Source organism: Spermophilus citellus (genome assembly GCF_964194105.1).
Source record: "Spermophilus citellus genome assembly, chromosome: 9".
NCBI lineage: Eukaryota > Metazoa > Chordata > Mammalia > Rodentia > Sciuridae > Spermophilus > Spermophilus citellus.
The window spans coordinates 108923127-108946327 of NC_138191.1; the positions used below are offsets into that span (position 1 = coordinate 108923127).

General features: G+C 54.1%; 1 protein-coding gene across 6 annotated transcripts in view; it reads right to left on the minus strand.

The window, feature by feature from the left end:
- The window catches only part of KCNQ4 (potassium voltage-gated channel subfamily Q member 4), a 52497-nt gene that overhangs the window by 4667 nt on the left and 24629 nt on the right, over positions 1-23201 (minus strand). For 2 of the 6 annotated variants that reach the window (XM_081306760.1, XM_081306764.1), the window contains exons 2-12: positions 17771-17861; positions 17004-17130; positions 16631-16806; positions 15871-15996; positions 15336-15446; positions 15050-15145; positions 12986-13074; positions 11182-11343; positions 4208-4428; positions 2256-2355; positions 7-138 (exon numbers count right to left, since the gene is read on the minus strand). In XM_081306760.1, coding sequence (XP_081162886.1) covers positions 7-138; positions 2256-2355; positions 4208-4428; positions 11182-11343; positions 12986-13074; positions 15050-15145; positions 15336-15446; positions 15871-15996; positions 16631-16806; positions 17004-17130; positions 17771-17861 — 1431 coding nt within the window. Of the gene's footprint in view, positions 1-6; positions 139-2255; positions 2356-4207; positions 4429-10765; positions 10811-11181; positions 11344-12985; positions 13075-15049; positions 15146-15335; positions 15447-15870; positions 15997-16630; positions 16807-17003; positions 17131-17770; positions 17862-23201 lie in introns of all 6 variants that reach the window. The other 4 variants (XM_081306765.1, XM_081306762.1, XM_081306761.1 and 1 more) reach the window with 4 other exon arrangements.

Genomic DNA, 23201 nt, shown 5'->3' on the forward strand with positions numbered 1-23201 from the left:
ACTCACCTAGTCTGCAGGCTCTTGATCCGGCCCAGCATGTCCAGATGCCCTGCGGAGTACTGCTCAATGACATCCTTCACATCATAAGGTCGCAGTGTCTCCTTGAATTTCCTTTTGGCCACCAGGAACTTTAGAATCCTGTCAAGGGAGGGGGTCTCAGAGACCATCCTGTTCCAGTATGGGATTCTTTTCCAGCCCCCTCTCCATGTCTTTGTTACCCACTTATTGACCACTAGGGCAATTCCTTCTTGCGCTACCACTAGCAACTAGGTCCCCAGCCTCCCTTAACCACCTCTGCACCCCAAAGGTTTCTTTGCTGTTTTTTTCATGTCCTATATTTGGATTAATCCGGGGTGGCAGGGACTGGGTCCGATGCCCTTGGCTAGGTAAAACACAGGGGGCATCTGTGAACATCGAATGTTGAGGATGACCATGTCAGAGAAGGAATATTGCATTCACCCCACAAATACTTGGCACAGCTTTGGGGGCCCTGGGTACCAGAGAGGACTCAGAGCCAACCCCTGGCCTAGGGAGCCCCTGGCTGGAATGAGAGACTGAAAGGACATAGGTAATTATGAGATGACAAGAACCATGTTCAAAGAATGAAGAAAGAGAGCAGGGCCACAAGAAGGGAGGACCTCAGCTGGAGGTGCCCCGAGGAAGCAGAAGGGGATGAAGGGAGCTGTGGGAAGCAGAGGACATAGAGGTGTGTAAGTAACACTCAGCTCTAAGTGGCAGGAACAAGGACATGATGGAAAGGGGGCAGTCCAGGGGTTACGGGACAGTGTGAGGAGATAGGGAGGAGATGAACCATGAGAAGGGTGGGAAAGAGCCCCAAATCTCTGGCAGAGCATGGGTCCTGGGAGGGGCGGGTCATTCACTCTGCTTCGGTATGACTGCTGTGCTAGCCCACATGAAGATGTGACCTGGAAGGCCAGAGTCAAGAGCAGGAAGATCAGCCCCAGGGAACAGGCCTGAGTTGGGAGAGGAGCAGTGGGGTAGAGTAATGGACAACTGTTAAGTGGTTCAGGAGATGGGACTGAAAGGCTTCTGAGTCTGAGTTCAGGATGACTCCCATGGCTGATGGTGGTGCCATTGCCCCCTGATAGGGACCCAGGAGGAGGAAGGGGTTTGGAGCAAGAGGTCTACAGGTGCAAGAGGTCTACAGGTGGCCAAGGAGATGACCTGGCACTCACAGCTCAAGCACTGTGTTCCAGATGGTGGTCACCTGAGGGGATAGACAGGATGTGTGGAAAGGGATTGAGGAGTGGCCTCACTCTGGAGAGAGAATCCAGCTCACTGATGTCAAAAAGAACACAAAGGGAAGAGGCTATGGGCAGGTGCATGAACCAGGGAAGAGAGGAAGTGAGCCCAGAAGGCAAGGGGTTCAGAGGTCTCTGGAGCTAGAACTGAGCTAGAAATGAAGACTGAGCCAGAATTCCTTGCCAATGAGTTGGGGCCAAATCTGCAACTGGGCCATGGCTACAGGTCCCCACTTAACTCCTGAGGCAGGGAGATAGCCAGTGGAGCAGGGGCTTTCAAAATTTTTGACCAAGACCTACCATGTTACAGCACAAACTAGTACACATGCACACATGGGCACTCATGCATACACACACAGATAACTGAAATATAAATTTCATAAATATTATTTGCCCTTAATAAGAGAAATGCATTCTCATGTGTTTTTAAATGTTGACCAAGGCCCACTAACTTGGTTTCCCTAAGTTGATTTCAAACCGCCTTGACCTGCAGTTTGAAAAGCATTGATCTAAAGAAGTCCTAGGGAAAACAGGCAGGCCAAGAACCCAGGGAGAGAGTCTGAGACATCAGGACAAAAGGAGGCTGAGAATGAGAGAGATGCAGGGAAAGGGTGCATAGACAAACCCCAGGAGAAACAGGCAGGCATGGATACAGCTGGGGAAAGAGAAGTGAAGAAGCTGGCACAAAGTGGGAGACAGAGAAGGGAGAGGAGCAGAGAGGCAAAGCAGAAGAGACCGGGAGGGTACTGCATGTGTGAGGACAGGGACCATGATGGGCAGCTGCGCCACTGGAGCCTGGCCCTCTGGGCATGATATGTAAGAGCAAACCCTGCAGGGAGCCATATGCCACCTCCCCACCTTGCCCGTTCTCCATCCGGGCAGCGTCTGGCACACTGGGAGCTAGGCCAGGCATGGCCATGAGAGCGGGCCCAGATGGGGAGCAGCAGTGGGTGGCAGATGGGAGAGGGTGCTCACCTCAGGCTTCAGTCTCACCTGACGGAGCGGATGACTGTCTTCACAGCTGGCATGACGTCGTCCACTGTGAGCTCGCACTGGTAGCTCTTCTCCTCTGCTACTTCCTCTGAGGGGCCCTCTGAAAAGACAGGGGCAGCCATGTGTTTCAAGGGTCAGCAGCAGAAAACGCCACTCCAACCCCCACCTCCATGGAGGTACTGATAAGAAGACAGGACCAGAAAGGGACCAGAACCTTCTTGGGGCACAAGACAGACCAGGCTCCTGCCTCCCTTGCTTCTGCCCTTCACAACCCTACCCAGCATGGAAAAACCCAGTGTGCTACATGCCCATCTGTCCCTGTAGTCAGACAAAGCAAACATCTGCCAGATGTCAGATGATTGACAGCTGCTTTAGGGCACATCTGGTCTGACCTGGGGCAAAAGTGATAAACATAGCCCTGGAGGAAGTCCCACTGGCCCCACCATGCAGGACAGAGAGCCCTGGAGAGAAGGCACCTGATACTCTGCACATAATCATGCACCATCTTATCCTCCAGCTAAGGGGGATGGAGGTGCAGGGAGGGCTCCTCTGGCCAGCTGTGGGAAGCAAGGCCCTTAAAACTAGGATGAGAGGAACAGCTCCTCTGGGGCTGGCACTCTGCCCTGCAAGAAAGGCGATACTCTCCTCACCCACCAAGAGAAAGGGGCATGAGCAGGCAGTAAAGGAGGTCCCTGGCACCAGCCTTGCCCAGGTTTCTATGGACCAGCACCTCCCAAAGACTGGTTTGTGTCTTCTGTAACTTTCCAGGAAAAGGCTGAGTTGTCAGCCAGCAACATCTTGATGCAGCACAGGCAGAGGTAGCATGGCTACCCCCTCCTTCCAAGGACAAAGTGCCTCCTGTCCTCATCCACCATCCTTGTCCACTCACACCCCATTTCCCCTTCTGAGGCCTGCCCTGCATCATGTTCTGCAGCTGGGAAGAGTCTTCCAGGGGACCCAGTCCAACACTTCCATTTTCCAGAAGAGGACACTGAGGCACAGAACTGGCTAAGTCACAGTGTGAGTTACAGGGAGAACTAGAACTCAAAACAGTCCCCCTCCAACAGTTGAAAAGTGACCCGCACACACAGACACCAGTCTCATGTGTGCAAGCTGCACTGGAGGGCAGAGAACCTGGGCTTTGGAACTGGACAGGCCTGTGGGAGGACAGGAGCTCTGCCACTCATGAGAAGAGAATCTCAATTTCCATGTCTATAAAGTGGGGATGAAAATGGAGTCATGGGAGAAGCAAATGAGATAATCCCATCAGGGCTCATGAAATGTGGGTTTCTGCTCTTTCCAAGGTACATTTATTGTCATCTAGCTGTTTTTTGTTTATGTTTTTATTTTTGTTTTTTTGGTACTAGCGATCAACCCCAAGGGTGCTTAACAACTGAGCCACATCCCCAGCCCTTTTATACATTTTATTTAAAGACAGGGTCTCACTGAGTTGCTTAGGGCCTTGCTAAGTTGCTGAAGCTGGCTTTGAACTCATGATCCTCCTACCTCAGCCTTCTGATCCACTGGAATTACAGTTGTGTGCCACAGCACCCAGGGTCATCTAGCTTTAACTGAGCACTTACTATATTCCAAAACCTCTTTTGTTCACCTTCCATAGATTATCTCAATCTTCACAACAGCCCTTGAAGCAGATACTATTATTGTCCCCATTTTACAGGTGAGGGAAGTGGAGTAGGGCCCAAAGAAATTAGGTCACTTGCAGAAGTGACAGAGCCAGAATTCAGATCCAAGCAGCCTAGCTCCAAAGCCTGCGCCCTCAACCACTACCAAATGCCACCGTCTACATTCCCATTTGATCTCTAATAATCTGGTGCCCAGGCTACAGCAAAGCAAGTGTTATGATGCCCATCTTATACACTAGAAAACCAGAGTCCATCCCCACCCCTGCAACCTTCGGCAGGTCCTGGACCCCCAAACCTCTGGGAGCTCACCCTCAGCAGAGGTGCGGGGTTTGAGTCTCAGAGAGGCCCGGAAACGTGTGCGGTCATTGAAGCTCCAGCTCTTCTGCACTTTGGTGGGGCTGGTGGCCTCACCCACCTGCTCGCTGCTTGGGGAGGTGGGCATTGGTGGAGGTGCCAGGTGCTGCTTGGAAGGACCAGTCCGCCGCTGGGAGCTGCCCATGCGGATGCGGTCTTTGATGCCCATCCGGCTGCTAGCAGAGCAGGGCAGGTTGGGGAGAGAGCCAAGTTAGCTGGTGCTGGGGCAGGAGGTGAGTGGGGACAATGCTGATCTAGGACTTGGGGGTGACTATTGGGTCTGGATTCCCCACCAAACAGACTTTCTAGGATGGAACAACGGTGTGGTGAGGGGGGCCCTGACTCCAACAAGAAGCTAAAGGGAGGTCATTTGGAGCACTTCCCATTCCCAGTCCCACCTCCCACCCCTCTTTTCCCAGACAGATAAGGGTGCACAGGAGACAGATGTCAGAGTGAAAGGACTGAGAGAAACCCAAGAAGGAATCAGACAAGACAGGAGACGAAGGATCTGGGCCTGGCCCACGGGGGTGGTTGGAGGGTGGAGGCAGTGACCCTGTTGGGCACAGACAGGCTGCTGAGGGATGGGGAAGCTCACCTGGCCATGCATACTGAGGTAGGCCTCCAGTCCTCACTGTACCAGGGAAAGGCTGGGTGGAGTCAAGGAGGCATGTGTGTGCACATGTGACAGTGTGGGTACAGAGGTGGCAGAGTGTATACACATGGTGTGTGTGGACATGTGTCAGTTTGTATTTTCTCCTTTCCCCACTGCTGGAGCTATCTGATCCGGCATGGATCAGGTCAGGGTTTTAGGACCTGATCTAGCTATGCAGATGGGCTCTGCAAAATAAGGTCTCCATCACACAGAAGCCCGTGTGATGTGCCAGTGGACGGTGCAGTGTCATGTCCATTGAGGGCCTAAGCCTCATGAGTCTGGGTGCTATATGCCTAGGATGTGCCTGGTACCCGCCCTCCCAGTGAAGATCTATTTCAATAACCTGTTCTGTGGTCTCCCTTGCCTGAGCTCTGCTCACCTGGACCTATGTCCTGACCATGGGGTCCTGGATCTCCCTAGAAGATTCCCCCTTCACTGCTACTCAGCTCCCAGTTAAGCTTACACTGTCTGTGTGCACATGAACACACACATGCAGATCTGGACACACGCTCTAGGCTCCCCTTACTATACCCAGCCCCTCACCACATCCCCCAAACCTTGGAGGGAGACAGGCGGGGTGGGGGGAGGCCATGGGTTTACCATCACCATGAAAGGCCCTGATTAACCAGTACTTGGTAGAGTAACTCTGAGTCCAAGAGGTTCAAGGACCACATTATTGTTGTTTGGGTCAGAGCTATGCCAACATCCTCCACCCTATGCCCTGTGGCATCATAGCTGCCTCGCCTGCTGCCAGGTGCCACTGGAGGATCCCTGCAGACAGCTTTGGGGCCCCCATTGCCTTGGGCACCAGCTCAGAGGGGCACCAGCCAGTCTCAAAGGAGGCCTGAGGTGGGGCAGGGTTGAGGAAGGAGACTGTCACCCACTCTCAGGGACTTTCAGATCAACAGTTAAGCAAAGGACAGATTCTGGTTTCGATGTTGGGTGGATACCAGGGTCCCCCATGCCCAAGGCATGGGGTGAAAGGTATAGAGTCCAGTTGCTGAGGTAAGAGATCTCGAAACCAGGGGCACCTTCGGGAAGGTGGCCGGGATGTAGGGCCATCCTTAGGGGAGGGGCCTCTGCCCAGAGGGAAGAGGTTAAAGGTCAGGTATTGGAGCCCTTAGGATATCAGAAGGGAAGGTCAGGCCCCAGGGTCCCCTCGACACATCCCAAAGATTCCAACCGAAGTTTGAGGTTGGCTTTCCCAAACTTTCCCCTGCAGAGCCATTCCTGCGGGCTCTCCTCATGCTGGCAAGCACCCCACCACCCTGCCCATCCGTGCAACCCCTGCCCCTGTCCTCCACTCCTCCAAGCTGGAGAGAAAGAGAGAAGGCTGGAGAAGGCCCTGAGCTCCAGTCAAGGACCTGGAACTCTGGATCGCTGCACCCAGCACATCAGGCACCAATGGCGTTCTGGGGAAGGGAGGGGTGACCTCCCTATCTCAAGAAATGTGCAAAAAAGCTGAGTGTGCACTCCACAGAACTTTTGGAGGAAGGAGTCTGAGGCTTGCACTAGAGGCCTTGAAAGGTCCCTTTCCAGCTCTGATTCTGTGACGGTGGAGGGAGCTTCCAGCAGGGTTTGTGGGGGTTCTGTAACTTTCCAGCCATCTGAGGCCCTGGGCTCCTCTTTAATGCAAGAAGACAGTTTTACCAGGAGCAGCCCTGGATTCCTGCTCCTTGGGTAGGGCCCAGAAAACAGCTCACGTCAGCCTCTCTGGAGCCTGAAAGCTCAAAGAAAATGGAAAGAAACCTGGCACACAGTGGGCACCAAAGAGCTCCTTCCCTCCCAGTCTCCTCGGAGCACGCAGTGTCCCACCTGCCTGCCTCGGTGCTTTCAGTCCTCTCCGCCACGTCACGCAGTGGCTCTGGTTCTCCATCCCTATTTTACCGATAAGGAAAGAAGTGAAACAACTTGCCCGAGGTCACAGAGCTCCCCTGGGATGGGGCAAGTCCCGGGCCATTTTCTCTGCCTCAGACATTGTGTTCTTTTTCCAGGACAAGTGCTCAGGGTGAGGGCGAGGGCAGTGGTTCTCAACTGGGGCAATTTCACCCCCCAAGGCACATTTGGCAATGTCTGAAGATATCTGGGGTTGTCACAGCATTGGTGTTCCTGGCATCCAATGGGTAGAAGCCGGAAATGCTGCTAAGCATCCCACAAAGCATGTGTTAGCCCCAAGCAAAAGATCTGTCCAATTCAAAATGTTGAAGGTGCCAAAGTGAACAACTGAGGTCTAAGGGGTCTGTTGGTGCCTAGGAGAAGGATGGGGTGAGCTTGACTGTGGCTGTCCTCAGGAAGTGCCAGTGCTGCCACCAACTGCCCTCTGACTGCGCTGCTGGACTCAGACCCACTTGCACCAGGAATTTCTTTAGGATTCATCCTCTGCCTGCCAAAGGCAGCCTCCCCACTGTCTGGCGGCACACGGCCCCTCTGCTCCAGTCCCCTCCTCAGGGACTAGGCAAACAGTCTCATAGCTGGCCTCTCTGTCCCACTCTTGCCCCTCTGTCCATCCTCCCTACTACAGCCAATCTTGCAGTGGGTCAGATCTGACCTGGAGTCTCTTCAGCTTCACCCTTCAGTGTGTCCCCATTTCCTACAGTCATGGTTCCCAAACTGTTTTTTAAAGTGAGATCTTAACTGCCAAATGTACCAAATTGAATAAGGTCAATTTTGTAGGCGCCAAGCAGTTTGGGCCCGGCTATACTGCATTTATGATCTGCGTCTCAGGCTGGAGTTGGAGCTCAGGGCTAAAGTGCTCCTGGGTTCAATGCCCAGAACAAACAAAACAAAACAAAAAACAATCTGCATTTCATATCTGAGGAAACAGAGGCACAGACAGCTACGTGACTTGCCCACAGACACACGGCCAGTGAGTGCAGACCAGACTGTGATGGAGAATCCACATCTCTCAGAAATGCTGCTTTTATTCAGAAGCACATGACAGCCAGGGGCTCTGCTCCTCATCTGCTACCACAAGACTCCAGAGGCACCTTAGGGAAACCAGAGATCCACGAACTCAAGTGTCAGGCAATGCCAACAAGATGAAACCGCACTGGGGCTTAACCTCAGCCCTGCCTTAACCTCAGCTCTGACATCCCACTCTCAGAACTGACCAAACCGGGCTATGCACTTGTTTCCCATGGCTGTGCTCTTTTGCCAACTTGCCTGGTCCATGTCCCTGCTAACAGCCACCCCTTCCAGGGCTTCCTCTGGGTTAAGCACCCAACTCAGGCTTCACAGCCCCTCTGCTTCCTCCTCTTATTGCGCTCACTGCACCAAACTGCAGTTACTCTTTGCAACTCTCCAGGGACCATGTTTTATTCATCACTGTGTCCCCAGGGCACACAGCAAGTCCTGGCATGGCAGGTACCATGAATGCAGTGGTGATGCAGCTACATTGGGGATTTGGAGTTAGGGAGGTGCCAGGCCTATCCCCTTCAGCCACCTGCCGCGTTCCAGGCAGACAGTGGGGAGACAAGAAGCTAAACCCAAGGCCCAGCAAAAGTCAGAGTGGGAAAGACCCTCAGATAGCCTCTAGTTCAATCTGCCCATTCCACATAGGGAAAACTGAGGTCCAAAGAAGGGAAGCAATTTGACCAAAATCACACAGGGGTCAGCGGCAGAGCCAGTGCGCATCCCCAAGGCTCCTGCAAGTGTCCCTTCCAGCACACTGGGTCCATGCCCCAGACCTGGCAGAGGCATCCCCAGGAAGGCAAGGGGCTCATCAGGACCCCGAGGCAGATGGCAGGCTGCAGGCACATGCACCTTGTTCATGGTCCGTCCTGTCCCCCTCTCCAACCCCCAAAGCTGGGGGGATGAGGAAGAGTGGGGACAGGAGGAGCAGGTGAGGGGGTACCTCGGTCTCCAGCTGGCGTGGATCCGAAAGAAACTCCGTTTATTACTAAACATCTGGCTGGAAAGTTGAGAACAAGACACGAACAGAGGTTAGTGACAAAGGGACAGGTGGGCAGAGCGTGGGGAGTTGCCAGGATGGGGCTGGTTTCCGGTGGCTGGTGGGAAAAAAGGACCCCCACCCAAGTCATCCTCCAGCTCCATCCCCAGAATGCAGAAGTTCTCAGTCTGCATAAGGACCCCCTGGGAGCATTGTGAACACGCAGAATCCTGGGCCTCCTCTCCAATCCAACTCTGCAGGTGTGGAGAGAGGGCCAGGCATTTGCATTTCGGACAAACACCCCGCGAGATGCTGATGCAGGCAGTCGGAGACCACACTTTGAGCAACTCAACACAAAATCCTAAAAGGAAATGCCATCCCCTGGCCATCCCCCAAGAAGTCCTGCTTCTTGGAGCTCTACTTCCTGGGAACATGCTTAGTTTGGATCCATCCCCAAGCATCACTGGGGATGTAGCCAACCAGGTGTGTGTATGCATAGGTACATATCTGGAGGCATCCCAGCTGCAGTACCTACCCCATTAGACCTAGACAGCCAAGGTTAAGGACAAGACCATTTAGCCTGAGCCTGGGGACTGACCTAGAAGACACAGCTTGGCTCTCTAGGGTCTCTGGGAAGAAGTGACACTCTACCACCATCACCATGAGTTCCAGACACACAGACACTCCAGGACAGACAGACATAGGCTGGGAGTTAGTGATAGCCAAGCCCTCAGCAGTGATCTGTTCCTGGGCTTCAGTGAGTTCAGGGTCCCATAGAAGCCGTTGGGAGTGCTATAGGTGCCAGGCTCCAGGCTCCCCTCCATTCTCATGCCTTCCTATTCAGGCAAGGTGAGACCGGAGTGCCCTAGAAGCTGCAGAGAGCCCATGCTCTTGGCATGATTGTTGGAATGCCGAAACTTTTGAGTTTCTGCCTGTGAATCGCAGTTTGGTAGGGATGGGGATAAGGATGAAGGGCCTTCAGGCAGTGCTGGAGAATCCAAGTGGTCCTATATCATGAACATTTCTTCCAGGGAGCTCCCAGCCTGGCCTGGCCAGACATGCTTCCCTTCCCCCTCCCTCCAGTTCCAAACCTGGAGGGTGCTCTCTCTCTCCCCACTTCCTGTTCAGCCCCTAGCCCAGAAGTGCCCTAAGAACAGGGAAGGGATGCTACCCACCGCCCCCCCCCAGCCCAAAACACTCCATCACTCTATCCTCCAGGAGAAACTCAGAGAACCCAGAGCTCCTAGTCAGCCTAAACATCACTGATTTTCTGCCAGGAACAGAGTGATTTGATGACTTTCTCAAGGACACACAGATCAGGTGGCAGAGGCAAGCTTCCACGGCACCTCTTCCCTGGTCCCTTGTTCTGGGCCTGGGGCTCAGAATTATAGCTAAGGCTCAAAGCCCAGATGCCTATCTGGTTGGTTCAGTGATGATGTGTGAAGATGAGGCAAAACAAAGAGATGGGTAAAGGGCAAGGGAAGGTATGAAGGGGACTGAACCCTCGACCTCAAAGCTAAATCTACAGAGGCAGCTGCTTGTCCCCATGCTGTGAGTGAATGGGCTGCCCTTATCCAAACATGTTGGAGCTCCCCCACTTATGAACACATGTCAGGGAAGGCCAAGCATCGTTCTTTCTTGGTTCTTCTTTCAAAATGCAAAAGCTCCGGAAGGGACAGGTCAAGGGGAAAGATACCGTTGTGAGTGGCAAAGAGTACCTCAGTAAGGAAGAAAAGAGAATCCCAGGAGCACCCGCTGGGATTAGCAAAGCTGTGGACAAGGGTTGCATGAGACAAGAGCATTAGTTGCTGGCTGGGTTTACGTAGGTCCTACAGCGGTCTTAGTCACAGAGCTCTCTTTCCAGCTGGCATCTGGTTCCCGAGAGGCGACTGCAGGGTCAAGCCCCTCCTAGAGCAACATGCTGGGGAGGGGGTTCCCTGCCCTCACAACCCAGAGTGGTGCCCACGATTACCTGAGCCGTAAGCACCTGTGGCCAGCGGCCTCCTCCTCTCTCCAGCTTCCCGGGAGGGATGGGGGTGCAGGGATGGAAGAGTGAGGGGAACGTGGAACAGAGAAAGAAAGAGGACAATGGCATGAATGGGGGAGGTGACAGGGTAGGATGGTGCGGACATCTCTCCCACTCAGACTCTCGGAGTCCCAGGAAACGAAAAGGTGAGTCCAGCCTGGCCTCTCCAGAGAGGCCCTCAGTCTGTACCTGTCTGGCCATCCGACGACAACTGCCCAGGCCTCATGAAGAGGCCCAGGAGGCCCCCAAACAGGCTCAGACACCGACAGAGTAGCTGGAGGCAGGTCTGAGGGAGGATAAGACAGAGAATGGAAGAAGAGGAGGAGAAGCAAGAGGAGGTGGTGACCCCAGGGGGCCCCTACCTTTCCCCAGGGCAGAAGGAGGCGCTGCCCGGCCGGTGGCAGGTGGCAACGGGCGGGTAGCGGGAGGGCGCTCCATCAGGTACTGGCGCCCGCCGCACCTCCAAGGGCCGTAGGCCCCCATTGCGGGCCCGTTGCACGTGCTCAAACAAGAGGGCCAGCTCTCTGCAGGAGAGGGCACCATCAGCCACAAGCAGGGCCCTGGCACCACCCCCCTCACCTAGTGGGCTCTGAGCTCCTGAGCTCACCCTCCAGGTCCTGCTCTATAGGGATGCTCACAAACACCCAAGCCAGGCCAGACAGGGGTGGAAGATGGAAGACAATGGCTCTCTTCCTCCCTTTCTACACTCAGTTCCTGGGAAATCCTCAGGGACACCAGGTTTGGTTGTGCAGACTGGGCACAACTCAAGAGCACCCGCACAAGGTGGCAAATAGGAGCTCAAATTCAGCTGACTCTCTGCTCATCGAGGCACAGTGGCACTGTGCCTGCTGGAAGGCCAGCAGCAGCCCTGAAATTCATACCCTCCCGATCTGACTATGGATTTTAGGGAAGACAGACTAAGGATGGAGATTTCACAGGGCAGCTGGCCCAGCTACCCTCTCTTGTGGCACTCACGCCTGCTGCTGGGTTCCTGGAGACTGAATTTGGGCCTGGAGCTGCCCCCTGACTCTCTAGGCCACTTCCTACCATAATCCAAAAAAAGTAAAATGCCCTCCTCCACTGTCCCCTGCCTTCCCACCAAAGGGATGAGAAAGCTGAGGCCCAGGGAGCAGCAGAAGGTCCAATAGACCCCAAATCTCCAAACCAGGCTCTGTCCCTCTAACCAAGCGACCCAGACCACCCCACTCCATTTCCCTGCCTCCCTCACACCACTTTCTACCTATACAGCCCCTGCTCCAACTCCCCACCTCGCCCTGGTCAATAGGACTGCTCCTGAAAAGGAGGCTTCGTCTAACCTAGCTGCCATCTCTGTCTCCGAGGTGGGAGCTTGCCTCTGCCAGGAAGGGAGATGGGGGTGGGAAGTGTGATGCCCCCTTCTGGGCCCCCCCTCTGCCCCTCCCGGGAAGCCCACAGGGCTGGGAGGGAGCTGGAACAGGCCAGGTGAGGGCAAGTGGGATCACGCAACAGCTGCTCTTGGAGAACTAATGAGGCAAAAAAGGTGCGCAGAAGCGCTGAGCGCAGCAGCCTGGCCCAGCCTCGCACTCCATGCCCGCCCGCCTGTGGGAGCGTGCCAGATCCGCGGTCTTCATTCCTGCCCCAGGGCTGGCCAGGCACCTGGCCACATGCACCTTGGTGATGCTATTAATAATCCTTTGAATGGAGCCACCCCCGTGCAGCCTAGGCTCAGCCAGGGCCAGTGGGAAGACTCTCTTCTGGGTGCTGAGGCCCAGTAGAGTCCAGTCACATATGGGGGCTCAGGGCAGGCCCTGGCACATGTGTTCCTGACCATTCCACACTCTCTTCAACCAGCTGCAATACTCCAGGCTGGTAAGTGCCACCAGTGTCCCCCACTCGAGACTGAAGGGAAATGAGCTGGCTGTGTCACTGGCCTCAGTGGCATCACCAATGGGTGAGTATTCTGACTGTCAGCGCTCCATGAGCTGGGCTCAGCCTGTGGGGCAGAGCTGCATCAAGGCCCTGTGTCCTGTGTGCTTCTCAGAGAGAAGCTCTAAGTAAGGTAGAACTTACAGAGCCAGCCCAAAATGCTCCCATGGTCCCCACCTTCCAGGGATGAATCCCAGCCCTTGGTGCTCCCTGGGTATTACTGCCAGCCCCCCACCCACTCCCACCCCCAGAAGGACCTACCTGAAGGATGGGAGGATACTGTCATAGTAGTACCAGGTGGCCGTCAGGTAGGCCCTGCTAGTGTCGGTGGAGTACAGGCGCCATGCAGCCTGGGGATATGTGGAAGAAATGGGGCATCAGTGAGGTCTCTCAGCCCCCACCAGCCCTCTGCCCCTGAAGGAACCTAGTCCTTAGCCAGCCAAGGGTAGGCAAAGCCAGAGGCCAGTCCCAACTCTATAGCCACCAGCAAGGCCAACCTAGAAATTGAGGCCTAGAGAGAAACGACTTGCCCAAGATGGCCCAGAAGATCCACATGAGTCAAGGACCCTGGAGCAAAGGGGTAAGACCAGGGGTTTTATCATCAGGCAGATGTGGGTTTCCAATCTCAGTTCTACCCCTTTCAAGTGTTGACAAACTAAATGAAGTTCCAGAACCTCAGTATTCTCCCCTGTAGAGCGAATCAGCTACTACTTACCTAACAGCATGCTGTGAGCATGTTTGTCTATCCAATGCAAAGCTCAGTGGTGACACATAGTAGGCACTTAATGCCAGGTCCCCCTGTTAAACCTTCCTGTTAACTCCCTTCTTCACATCTGATAAATATCTATTTATTGTGTGTTCAATTAATGGCACCGATCTCAGAGCCAAGTAGAGTATCTGGCACTTGTAGGTGTCCCACAAATGTTTGGAGAATGAATGCTGACTGCTAACAGCAACTCCGCCCTATCTTTCCTAGCTGCCTGTCTCTAGGAACTGAGAAAGGGGTTGCTGAGGAATGCTGAGGGGTTGGTTGGAGGAAAAAGCATCACCCACCAGCCCCTCAGCTTCCATGGACTTGCAGGACTTCCTTCATAGCAGGAGGAAAGAAGGTCGGACAAGAGGAAGGCTTTGAGATATGGAGAAGAGCCAAGGAGAGACTGAGTGGGATGATCAGCCAAGGCAGGGAGACATGGAAGCTGCTAGGCAGGACAAGGCAGAATTGGTCCTTGTATACCCCCCTTCTCTGGGTGCCTCTTGTCCTTACGGGGTTGCCACCGTTGACCTCACCGGCCAGGCGCCTTCCAAAGACAGAAATATTTTTACTTCCTGCTTGCCTAGGCCCCTGGCATGGGCTGGAGAGCAGCTGCCAGAGCTGTCTCATTAATTATGGGCACTACAATACCAGCTGTCTCTCGGCACAAACAGTGCCAGCCGCCTGCCCCTACAATGCCCCTCAGAAGGCCAGCTCCCAAGGGACAGTGGCCATTGTGCCCCGAGGGACACTATGAAGAAAAGCCTGGGCTGGTGGCTGGAGATAGCGGGGATGGGGAGGGGGGTTTCACCTGGGTAAAAGAGATAAGGAGGGGCTGAGTCAGACTTGGGTTTGGGGGTCAGAGGGTGGCGTGGGGGGAGCATGCATAGGTGGGCTGCGTCAGTATTCCCCAAACCATTTCCTGCACAGAGTTCTCCTGCACACACTTCTGACTGGAGAGAAGCCAACGCCTAATCACACGGTCACAGAAAATAAAGCCCTGGCCTCATCCCACAGCCACTCAGATCACCCATCACTGAGGGCAACGAAGACCACATGCTCCTGGCTTCCCACCCACTCTTCTGGCTGCTCCTCCTCTGTCTCCTTGGCAGGCTCCTTTTCTGCCTGGCCACTAAATATTGGAGCTCTCAAAAGCCTAGACTTGAACCAAAACCTCTTCATTCGTGTGGCTTCTTGTGGAATGCCTGAATGAATGAGCCCAGAGTGCTGCCTCCGATGACTGCGCAGCTGAAGGGCAGCAGAGCTGGGTCTTCACAGGAGCCTGTCCAGACCCCATCTACCCAGGCGGCACAGAGCTGGGGCCAGAATTGGCAATGGCGCAACTCTAGTGAGCACCAAACTGGCATTTGGCCAGGGAAAGTTTATGAATCTGTCAACATCCCAGCTCTGTCTATGCCTTGCCATGTGACCCTAGAAAAGCCACATCCCTCTCTGAGCTTCAAAGTGGAGTTGTAGTTGTGAGGCTGGGCCACATGGATTGGCACACAGGGGCCAACACACCAAGTGGGTGCATCATAGGGCCTGTGCCACAGGGCCTCCTGGGTGTCATTTACCTGAATGAGGTTGGCTGCTGGCATCCTCCGCTTCTCGAAATGCTTCTGCCGGTGCTGTTCCTGGACCTTCAGGGCAAAGCCGGAGCCGAGAATGCCCTAAGGAGATAAAGGAAGGTTGGGGGAATGTGGGGAGGGGAGATAACCCGGGTATCCCTATCCCTGCCCATCTGACTAGGCGTTGGCTTCTCTCCAGTCAGTACCCGAGGCTGCCTGGGCAAATCTGTGATTTGGATTGAGAAAGTCTCGCCCTCATCCTCCCCCACCAACACAGCAGAACAGAACTCACGGCAGGCAGGGCAAAGAAAGAGATGCCCAGTAAGGCGAAGCCAGCAGCCAACACCCTGCCCAGCCATGTATGTGGTGTCTTGTCTCCATAGCCGATGGTTGTCAGTGTAATCTGGAGATACAAATGGTTATCCACGAGATGGATCACAGATGCCATCCACAAGAAGTTGTTGGGGGCACAGACAGGTGGAAGACTGGTCATAAGGAAAGGGTTCTCTCCCCCCATCCCCAGATATTTTCCATAGGGGTTGTTGGCAAGGACTTTTCAAGGGGGAAGTAGGGGCGTACCTAATTCCTCTCCAGTGCTGGACACAAAGGCTCGGGGACGGGCAGGGGGCTAATGGGAACATAGGGCAATCCACCAGAGTAGGTTGGGGGACAGAGTGGCATAGGGGCTGGTCAAAGGGGGCCCCAGCTCTAGTTCTAGAAGGTGGCAAAGGGCCTGGTCAACCCTCAGGGGCAGAATGGACAGGTCTCAGGAAGTTTCTGGGGAGAGTCCCAAGGAGAAGAGCAGCCCTGCCCAGACCCTTACTCACCGTCCCCCACCAGAGCGAGTCGGCATAGGAGGAGAAGTCAGAGTTGGCATCCTTCTCCGCCAGATAGACGAGGAAGGAGGCAAAGATGAGCACCAGGAACCCGATGTACCAGGCGGTGATCAGCTCCTGCCAGGCAGGTGAAGGGACATGAGGAGCTGTGCCTACCAGAGGGACAGGGGGGTTCCCTATGGCCTATGGACCATGTTCTGAAAGGGGATAAAAGTACCCAATCTCACCAACCCCTGTCAGTGGCTCTTCTCCATTTCCTTTCTCAGCTCTTTACTTCAAGGAAACCCTGCCTCACCTGGAAACCACCAGGACCTCAGGCCTGCTCTTGACCTGCCCGGTTCCAGGCTCGCACCTCCACCCCCAGACCCCTTTGCTTTGCCCCCCAACACTACTTTCAGGCTTGGGGACCTACATTCTAGTCCCTTCCCAGCCCCACCCTCAGGCCCCATCCCAGCTCTCCAAGTGGCAGTGAGAACTGTCCCTTCAAACTCAGAAGCTTTCAAGTGACACCCTCAAACCCGGCTTCAGGCCCTGACTCCTAGGCCCGGCTGACGCTCAGCTCCAGCCCCCGCTTGCCCCACCCTGTAGGCCCTGCCTCTAGCTTAGGTCCTGTCCCCAGCTCCGCCCTGCCGGGGGCTTCCAATCTCCATGCCCACCCCGTCCATAGTCTCCCTTTCCCCAGCCGGAGGCTCCGCTCAAGGCCGTCCCTCTGTCCCAACTCAGCCTCGCCCTCCAGCTTGCCCAGCCTCACCTTGCTGTGTGCATAGACCACGGAGCCCAGCAGCTTCCAGGTGCCACCGCGTCGGTCCATGCGCACCATGCGCAGGATCTGCAGGAAGCGCATGCTGCGCAACGCAGACGTGGCAAAGATGTTGCCCTGTGTGCCCGCGGCGATGACGGCCACCGAGGCCACGAAAACGATGAAGTCTGCGGGGCAGGGGGTGGCAAGGTCACCAGTAGGGCTTCGACAGGACCCAGGGTCTCCTGGGGCTGTGAGGAGGTGGCAGATTGGGATGGTCTGCCTAGTCAGTGTCAGTAACCAGGGCCAGGGTTAGGGACAGGGTCAAGGTGTCAACCCTGGGGCCTGGGGTCGGGAGTCAGGCGAATCGAGGAAAGCCTTATACCGATGACACAGAAGGGTTTTCTGGCGAAACGGAGGCGGCCCTGCCATCCTCGATAGCGGCAGCAGCAGCCTGCCGACCAGACGCGGATGATGTATTCCAGGCCGAAGACCACGATCATCACGAACTCCTGCGGGATCAGGGCCTCAGTTCTGCTGCCCACTCTCCAGGTCAGAGACTGGCCCAGCCTGAGTCCTGCATTAGGAGCGCCAGCACCCTCTACCAAACCCCTCCACCCGACCCCTCCACTGGACCCCTCTCCATTCTTACATGGGCTAGGACTTAAGGGGATTCCAGAAAGGAAGTGACCACTTCTACTTTCTCTAAGAAAACTGAAAGCCGGAGCCTGTCCTCCCCTTTCTGCCACCAGAAGCCGCGGGGATTTTTCTATTCCTCAGTCTTCCTTCCCCTCCCAAACATCCCAGAATCCTTAGCTCTACCTGGCTGAAATAAAGGGGCTATCCATTAGCTGTCTCCCTGCAAGGGGTGTTAGTTTGGTGCCTTTTGTTTAGGCAGAGGTGGAGTTACCGACTTGTCCTGATAAGGGTGGAGCCTACTCATCCTGTCACTATTGGGCCCATCATAAGGCCTCCATAGAAGCAGGAGGTCCTCCTACACCAGCTAAATGGAGGATGATACCCAGAGAGGGGTAGTCACCAACTAAGGGAACTCAGCACAGGAATCTGCTCTCCAACTCAAAGTCTAGAAGCCTCTCCCCACCTCAGCTCTCAGCCCACAGCCTCCCTCGAACAGGGACTCCCAGCACTTACCAAGATGAGGAGACACTCATTGGCAAATTCCTGGTGCTCCTGAATAGTGGACAGCACGGACAGCACCAGGCAGCTGAAGACCAGCAAGAATCTGCAATTGCAGCATGAAGGGAAGGGTTAGATAGCTGGGAGGACAGGACAGCAGAAGAGCCTCTGGTAGAAGGCTGCAGAATCATGGGAGGAGGGAAGCATTGGTGGGCTCTGTGCTGGGCACCAAAGGCAGCAGCCCCCAAGCTCCAAGCCACCAAGCTCACAGACACCTCATGATTCTCTCAACTGCACCCAGTATAGCTGTGTCACCAAGAGATGGTCACTCAGCTGAGTGGCAGTGTTGTCTAAATTGGCAGTGGAAACACATAGGCTCCCGTGTTCTTCCAGGCTCATTGATCCACAAGCCGTGGATTGGATTGGTTTTAAGGTTGTTTTGAGAGAAATGTCCCAGAGGTCATCCAGGGTCTCAGGGAAGGTCAGCACTGAGGGAGGAACCACCTTCCCCAGGCACTCCAAAGAAGTCAGAGCATGGCCTCATCGGCAGAATGGGGACAACTGGCCCTGTTCTCATCAGCTCCTTTGGAATTATATGAGATGGCTACAGAAGGAAAGAGATTAGGAAGGATGCAGAGAAGGATACAGAGAGGGGAATCAGGCAGTGAAAAGGTGGGTTATAGAGACCTGCAACTCCCCTGTGTGCCATGGGAAGATACCAAGTGGCCCAGAACCAGATGTTTAGAAATGGCAGGAAATTCAGCTAGGCATGGTGGCACACACCTGTCATCTCAGCAACTCAGGAAGCTGAGACAGGAGAATCACAAGTTTGAGGCTAGTCTGGGCAATTTAGTGAGACCCTGTCTCAAAATTTAAAAAAAAAAAAAGGTCTGGGAGCCAGGTGCGGTGGCACACGCCTATAATCCCATTGGCTTGGGAGGCTGAGACAGGAGAATTGCGAGTTCAAAGCCAGCCTCAGCAATTTAGCAAGGCCCTAAGCAACTCAGTGAGACCCTGTCTCTAAAATACAAAAAAGGGCTGGGAATGTGGTTCTGTGCTTAAGTGGCCCTGAGTTCAATTTCCAGTACCAAAAAAAAAAAAAAAAGGTGCGGGGGATGGGAGGGGCTGGGGATGTGGTTCAGAAGTAGAGCACCAACCCTGGGTACCATCCTTAGTACCAGGAAGAAGGGCGAAAGAAGAAAGGGAGGGAACTTTAGAACCTAATTCATCCAACACTTCCTCAATTACACACATGAAGACACTGAGGCCCATAGATGGAAAGGATTCACCTGGGTCATCCAGTATTGCCAGGACAGAGCTTAGAGCCAGGGTTCCCAACTTCCCAGTGGAAGGGAAGGGAGAAAGCCATGGGCATGCACCTTGAAGAGCCTGTGCACACAGGAGGGAGACCAGGATGAAAGGGCGGGGCTACAGGAGCAGCAAAGAAGACCCAGGCTAGACTCCAGACAGCCCTCTTTGGGACAAGGATAGGCGAAACATGCATGTGCCCTGGAAGAGGCTCCAGGGGGCACGGACTTCACTGAAAATATATTCCTTGTGGATTCATCCACCAGCCTTTCCCACATGGCCCCAGAGTCCCCACTTCTGCACCACTGCTGACACTGCAAACAGCTCACCAGCTGAGCCTCCCTGCACCCTTTACCTGTCACAAACACGACCTGCTCTATGGAGCCTGGGATCCCACATGCCTTGTTCCCTCTTCAAAACTCCCTCCTCCCTGTGCTTGTCTCCTTCTATGTGACCCAAGTCACTTTCTGCATGGTTTTATTTGTGTTCAGGTTTCATGTGGCAAGGGCATAGGCGTGAAGTCAAATCCTATCTGAGAGCCAGTCTCCCTATCTGTTGAGGGAGGAAAAACAGGTATAGGGAACAGCTCTGCCGGGGCCCCATTATATCTTCTTGGAGGGCAGGATCTGGGGCTGCATCCCAGCAGATGCTGGGGTTGAGAAGGCAAGTGGCAGATGTCCATAAAGGGCTTTGGATGAATGAAAGAGAAAGAAGCCTCCTTGGCCAGTTCCGGCCAAGAGCCGAATCAGCAAAGACACAGGGAGGGGAAGGAGCACCGGCTCCTCAGATCCAGTCATTAGCCACAGCCACGGCTGGGCTGGTGGCTGGGTGGTGATTGCAGCTGACACAGGGTTTGGGACAGGAAGGGCCCTCCTCTGGAAAGGGTGGCTGCCAAACCTTTATGGGCCTTCACTCTTGGCCCTCAGCAGAAATCCTTCTGCCTCTTTCTCAGCTGCCCGGGAGCCTCAGTAGCAGGGCCCTGGGGACTTCCTACTGAAGCTGTTTCAAAATTCTTTTCCTCAACACTTTTCTTGCCATGTCAATAGTTACACATCTTCAAATGTCCACAATAGGTTAAGTGAAAAAAGCCAATTACAAAACTTCAAAGCAGGACTGGGGATGTGGCTCAAGCGGTAGCGCGCTCGCCTGGCATGCGTGCGGCCCGGGTTCGATCCTCAACACCACATACAAACAAAGATGTTGTGTCTGCCGAAAACTAAGAAAAATAAACATTAAAAAATTCTCTCTCTCACTCTCTCTTTAAAAAAAAACTTCAAAGCAATGTGATCCCAATGTTTAAAATGTAGATGCTTTTTATATACGTACCAAAAGTCAGCAGGGCTTATTTTTTGGTGGCAAAATTAAGTGATTGGGGCTTTAGTTTTGCTTTTTGCTTATTTCCTAATTTTTAAAAAACTTTTTAAGAACATGGGTTTCTTGGGTAATAACAGCAAACTAATATTCATTTAAAATCCATTTTCTTTAAAATAAAAACAGGAATTCTGTCCCCCTCCCTTACTACAGTGGCCTTTGCCCTTAGCAGGCATGAGGGTATGGTATGGTAGCCCCTCCTAGGAATCCAGCTCACGTGTTCACCTGCCTACTTGACTTCTCTTCCTGGATGTCTGGTGGTTTCTAAAACAGAACATGCCCCCCCCCAAAAAAAAATACCTCTCCATGTATCCATAAACCTTCCATCTTGGTAACAGCACACAGGGGCTCAGGCAGACTGAGTTATCTTTGATTCTTCCTGTCCTTTTCCCTGTACATTCCTGCTCTGTAATAAATTCTGTTAGTTCCACCTTTGGAACATATTCATAGCCAAGTGTCACTGTCCTGACTGAGCCACCATCACCTGGCTCCTGCCTCTACTCCCATTTCACATAACCCACCCCCTTCAAAGCAGCCAGAGTGATCTTCATACAAGACAAACCATTGCTGTCCTCAAAATGTCCCACTCTTCTCTGGGATTATCCCTGGAAGGACAGGTGGTGGGAGGCTGAAGAGGTGGGGATCTAATAGGTGAGGGAAATGACAGGAATCGCACAGCAGGAAAGAGGTTGTCACCTAAGTCTCTGAACCATATTCCCTCAGAAACATTGTCATCTACGCTCAGTCAGGTTCATTGTAAAACCACAAGTGAATAATCCAGGCCCCAAGACATTAACAAGTATAACGGTGGTGACATGATAGACAAGGCAAGGACAGTGAGCTAAGGGAACTGGGAGGGCCCCAAGAAGACTTCAAGTCAGCCAAAGTGACTAGATAGGGGCAGGGGTGCCCCAGGCAGAGGAAGTAGCCTGTGCAAGCAACGGAGATGTAGGAGTCTGTGCCCAGGATGACTAGTAGTTCTTCTTGATGGGGACTTAAAATGAAGGGGACAGTGAGGAAGCCATAAAGGGTCAGATCCTCTAGTGGCACCCTCAGGCATCTGAACATCATCCTAAAGGCAATAGGGAGCCATTGAAGAATTTGAAGAGGGGGAATGACACAGTCTGATTTGTGTTTCAGGACCACCACATGGGGGCAGTGTGGAGCGCGGGGCTGATCAGGAAAACTAAGCACAGGGCTTCACAATAAGGCAGCTGACAGATGATGGTGACCTTGACCAGGGTGGTGGCGACAGGGAGTAGAGAGAAGGAGATGGCTTGGAGAAAGCTGTAGGAAGAAGGAGCTGGTGATTAATTAGAAATGGAGCGAGTGAGGGAGAATGGCCCCTCTGTTGTGGTCTAGGGAACCGGACAGACAAAAGTGCTATGGGTGAGCGGGAAGCAGGAGGGCCCATGGGGGGCGGTGGAGGGAAGAGTGCCACTGAGAGCCAGTTACAGGGACAGAGAGGGCTGTGAGACAGTGCAGATGTGGGGGACATCAAGGTGGAGGTCACAGAATAGCTGAGACAGTCCAACGGGCATGTGGTGAATTTAGCCAAGGCCCTGTGGAGCCAGAGGGAAAAGGGGCCAGACCAGGAAGGCGCACCAGCGATGGGAGGGGAGCCGGGGAGAGGCATCAGAGAGGCCGCGTGAAGCAAATGTTTCAAGAAGGGAGTGGACACGTGTCAAATGCTGCCAGGATGTGAGATAAGGTCTGAAAAATATCCTTTGGATTTGGTGACACATTGGTTACTACTACCTTGGTCAGGACAGTGCCAGAAGGAGAAGAGGGCCAGAGGAGGAAAGGATGGTAAGAAAGTGGAGGCGATGAGTGAGACGGAACTCTTCAAAGACATCTGACTGCAAAAAGGAGAGGCCGGGTAGCCAAGGAGGAAGGGAGCAGGGAGTCTCCTGAGAGGAGCGCCTCAGAGTAGAAGGGGCCAGGAAACAGGAGCCAGAGCTGCAGGAGAGAGGAGCCAGCAATGGGAAGAAGTCCCCAGGGAAGCTGAGGGCAGAGGACTGGTGCTACCCAGGAAGGCCCTTCCAGCTGCCCCCGAGCAGGCAGGGTGAGGAGACAGAGAGGGTGGGAGAGGGGCTTGCTCCCAGGGGCACCCTGTGAAGAGGAGGCAAGGCCCACCTAGGGAACAGCGAGTGGCAGATCTGAAGAGAAGGTGGCAGATCTGAAGAGAAGGAGCTGCTCCGGCCTGGAGAGGGTTCCCATGGGAACACAGGGCCATTATCCCCAGGCAGCGAGGATCAGCTCAACACCTGGAACATCCCAGGAGCTCAACACAAGCATTTTTGTGTTTTGTCTGGTTTTTCTGTTGTTAAGGCTTGATAATCCAGCGAGGAAGCAGCCTGTTTGGTAACAGGAGACACAAGCCCCCCCCTGAGGCCAAAGTATCTGCACATGCAGGCCCTGCCCCTTGCTTCCTCCAGAGCTTCCTTCCTCCTTTCCCTCACCCTATACCAAGCCTTGCCAGTGTCTGGGGCCTGCCAGCCACCAGCTGCCTCCCTGGCTTCTGCCTGTGGCTTGGGGAGCGTGTGACTCCCTCCTTGCTCCCCAGACCAGGGTCCCAATAGCAGGCTTCTGTCTTCCCTCAGCTGGAAGACTCTTGAGCCAGTCTGTCGCCACTCAACCAAGGTTCCTGAGGGCAAAGGCCATGAGCCCCACCACCTGCCTGCAGCAAGGGACTTCTTGAATCCCAAACCAGAGCTGATACTGAAGAAGGGACTTAGCCAGACTTGACAGACACTTCCTGACAACA